General features: G+C 38.5%; 1 protein-coding gene across 1 annotated transcript; it reads right to left on the bottom strand.

The window, feature by feature from the left end:
• Positions 1-2,599: 2,599 nt before the first annotated feature.
• On the bottom strand, positions 2,600-3,608 carry LOC133245274 (olfactory receptor 10T2-like). Its single transcript, XM_061413212.1, has one exon. It carries the CDS (start codon positions 3,542-3,544, stop codon positions 2,600-2,602), a length of 945 nt encoding a protein of 314 aa, XP_061269196.1. The 5' UTR covers positions 3,545-3,608.
• Positions 3,609-4,112: the final 504 nt, after the last annotated feature.

Here is a 4,112-nt window from a genome sequence, read left to right as displayed (position 1 = left end):
GCCCCTCTGTCCATGGAATTACCCAGGTGAGAATACTGAAGTGGTAGCCTTTCCCTTTTCCAGGGGATCTTCCAGACCCAAGAATTGAACCCAGGTCTCCTGCAGAGAGATTCTTTACCATCTGAGCCACTTGGTCAAAAAATGAATTGCAGGTTTTTTCAATAAATGCTGGAGAGGATGCAGAGAAAAGGGAATCTTCTTACACTGTTGGTGGGAATGTAAAATAGTACAGCCACTATGGAATAGTGTGGAGAGTCCTTAAAGAATTGACAGTAGAACTGCCATATGACCCAGCAATCCCACTGCTGGGCATACACACTGAGAAAAGCAGAATTGAAAGAGACACGTGTACCCCAATGTTCATTGCAGCACTGTTTACAATAGCTAGGACATGGAAGCAACCTAGATGTCCATCAGCAGATGAATGGATAAGAAAGCAGTGGTACACATACACAACAGAATATTACTAAGCTATTAAAAAGAATGCATTTGAGTCAGTTCTAATGAGGTAGATGAAACTGGAGCCTATTATACAGAGTGAAGTGAGTCAGAAAGAAAAACACCAATACAGTATATTAATGCATATATATGGAATTTAGAATGATGGTAACAATGTCCCTATATGTGAGACAGCAAAAGAGACAGAAGTAAAGAACAGACTTCTGGACTCTGTGGGAGAAGGTGAGGGTGGGATGATTTGAGAGAATAGCATTGAAACATGTATATTACCATATGTGAAACAGATCACTAGGCCAGGTTGGATGCATGAGACAGGGTGCTCAGGGCTGGTGCACTGGGATGACCCTGAGGGATAGGATTGGGAGGTAGGTGGGAGGGGAGTTCAGGATGGGGAACACATGTACACCCATGGCTGATTCATGTCAATGTATGTCAAAAACCACTACAATATTGTAAGGCAATTGGCCTCCAATTAAAATAAATAAATTAATTTTAAAAATGCATTGCAGGTTTTCTGCTACCAGCATTAGATGAACTCTCCCAGTCCTTTTAGACCTGGTATCTGGAATGAAAATAACTAATGCAAATCAAATTCCAACCTATCCAAAATGGTCAAATCCAATGAATGTGAAACTTGAAGCAGAGTTACCATGTTGAACCCAACTCAGAACAGCAAACCATAACACAACCTGCTGACACATAACAAGACCTATTTTTATTGTAAGAGAGACATAACATAAAATTTTCTGTCTTATCCACTTTTATGTGTGTAGTTCAGTAGTATGAACTATACTCACATTGTTATAAAACAGATCTCCAGGACGCTTCCATTTTTCAAATCTGAAACAGTAACCATTAAATAACAACTCTCCCTTCCTTAAGTGAAATATGCCAGTCATAAAAAGACAAGCTGTATATACCATAAGGCATTTCCTGATTTAATTCTTATGTAAATAATGTTTTATTTATTTACATTTTATAGAATTTAAGTTATAGGTATGTGCTCACACAGGAAACTTATTTTTAGATCTATGTTATGTGACACTTCAACTTTTATCCCCCTCCACATAACCAAGTAAAATCTCCTATTACATGTTGCTCAATTGGAAGGCTGAGAAATGCACACTTAAGAAATTAGGTTCATATAAAATTATGTTGCTTTATTGAGACACATCTTTAACAAAACCCACAAAAAATAATCATGCAAATAAGTGTAATCCACTTATATAGGTGATTACCGTTTGGTTATTTCTTATAGCGAAGCATGAAAGAAAGAGGGAACCGTAGTTTATTACTCTTTTCCTACAATACCTATTTTAATACTTTGCTCATATTGGCAGATTCACAGAACTCTTGGATGGTCAACTCAATTTCACACTGCAACTGACATTATTGCAATCCTAGTTTATGGAATAAAGAAAGGAAAATGAAGGGATGTGGGAATAAACTAGCAATTTTTAATGCTTCCTGTCAGAAGAGCACCAAATTGTTTTGGATCTATTAACTCCTTTAGTTCTTACCATGTCCAAATGAGAAGGCATTAAAGATGTCATGTTACATAGGGAATAACTGACCATGAGAGAAGTCAAGTCTGACCCATGGCATTTGGCTGGACAATGATTCAAATCAATATTCAAATCTCGGTCTTTATGATTCCCAAATCCATGTTTTCTGCTTTACCATCAGCCTCATGGAACTTTGATCTCTCCTCATCTATCCATAAATGAATTATTCTTTTTGTCTATAATTTTTTATTGTAAAATTGCTTTTACCTCAAAAAATATACTGAAGCATTCAGACACTTTAACAACATTCTCTATTGTTTCCTTCCATGTAGGAAGAATATTAACAGACTGGGCATTCTCAGAAAAATAATGCAGTATTTATAGTATTTATGAGAAAACTGACATTTTAAATGTTCAATAATAACATAGATTGAGTCTTTGAAAGTTGCCACATTCACATAACTTTCTGGAGACCAAATGGTACAACCTCTACAGTGAATAGAGGGCAAACAGAAAGGTCTTTCCAATAAAAATAACACTACCTTCTTCCTTGTTTTCTTTTTTAAATAAAAACTATGTTTATTGGCATCTTATCCTGGATACTTTCATGAATATAATTTTCCTCACCTAGCAACTCATACAGTTTTGGAAAGCAAGTACCTACTGAGAACCTTTTTCAGAGCTGTCTTTACTTCTTTGTTTCTTAGTATATAGACAAGAGGGTTAAGTAGTGGGGTAATCACTGTATAGGTCACTGCCACAAGCCGATCCTTATCTGAGGAGTACAGGGATGTGGGCCTCAAGTAGATAAAGGAAGCACAACCATAGTGGACAATGACCACTGTGAGGTGGGAGGCACAGGTGGCGAAGGTCTTACGCTGCCCCTCTACTGAGGAAATCTTGAGGATGGTGGAAACAATGAAGACATAGGAGATGAAGATAAGCACTAAGGGAACCAGCAACACCAGAATGCTGAGGAAGAAGATAACCATCTCCTTCAGGTTGGTGTCTGTGCAGCCCAGTTTTATGACAGGGGAAATGTCACAGAAGAAGTGGTTGATCCGATTGGAGGAACAGAAGGGTACACTAAACACCAGGACGTTGACAACCACAGAGATCAGGAAACCACAGAAGCTTGAGGCTAAAACCAGCTGTGTGCAGGTGGCTCTGCTGACAATGAGTGTGTAGTTGAGAGGGTTGCAGATGGCAACATAGCGATCATAGCCCATTACAGCAATTAGGAAACAGTTGGTACAAGCCAAGCCCACAAAGAAATAGAGCTGGGCCACACACCCAGATAATGAAATAGTTGGAGCTGTGGAAAGCAGGTTGGTCAGCATTTTTGGTACAATGACCAAGGTGTAGCACGTTTCAGAACAGGAGAGGACAAAGAGAAAGAAGTACATAGGGGTGTGCAAAGCCCGATCCAGATGAATGACTGTCATGATGGTGGCATTGGCCGTCAGAGTGGTCAGGTAGACCAGGAGGAAGATAAAGAAGAGAAGGATCTGCAGATCCCCTAGGTTTGAGAAGCCTATAAGGATGAACTCGGTGATCATGCTCTGGTTCTGCCTTTTCATTGGTCACTGCAAATCAGACTCAGACACTCTGCAACAGGCAACAGAATGAATTTGACAAAAGTGAATGCCCCAGAATAGACCATGTCTGTGTTTCTGTACAAAGTTGACAATACTAATCTGATAAAATGAGTAATAAACAAGTTAAGCACATTGATCAAGGGGTGAGGGGAAAGCAGTAGGCTTGAGGAGTAGTGGGATAAGAAAACCCCCAATTCAATAATATCTGAAGACATTATTTTCATTTTTGGAAGTTGTTTCCATTTCTCTGTCTTCTTATCGGCATACAAGCTTCATACATGATGTGTTAAATCAAGAGGTGATCTTAAAGTCATCTCATCTAAACCTGTGAGTTTATGGAAACTGAATTTCAAAAAGATTAAACCATTTGCTTAACCTACATGAGAGTGACAGTCCTGGAAATCACCTATCTTCAAAGTAATTTTATGAAAGTATGAACTAGAAAAAACAATTGAAAAGTCATCTCTCTAGTCCCTCATATACTTGAGATAAATACCGCTTGCTTACATATACCAAAGTGTTGAGATTTATTTGCTCATGATTAGTTGTG

The sequence above is a fragment of the Bos javanicus genome, chromosome 3 (genome assembly GCF_032452875.1).
Source record: "Bos javanicus breed banteng chromosome 3, ARS-OSU_banteng_1.0, whole genome shotgun sequence".
Taxonomy (NCBI): domain Eukaryota; kingdom Metazoa; phylum Chordata; class Mammalia; order Artiodactyla; family Bovidae; genus Bos; species Bos javanicus.
This window is presented reverse-complemented; position numbering and strand designations above follow the sequence as displayed.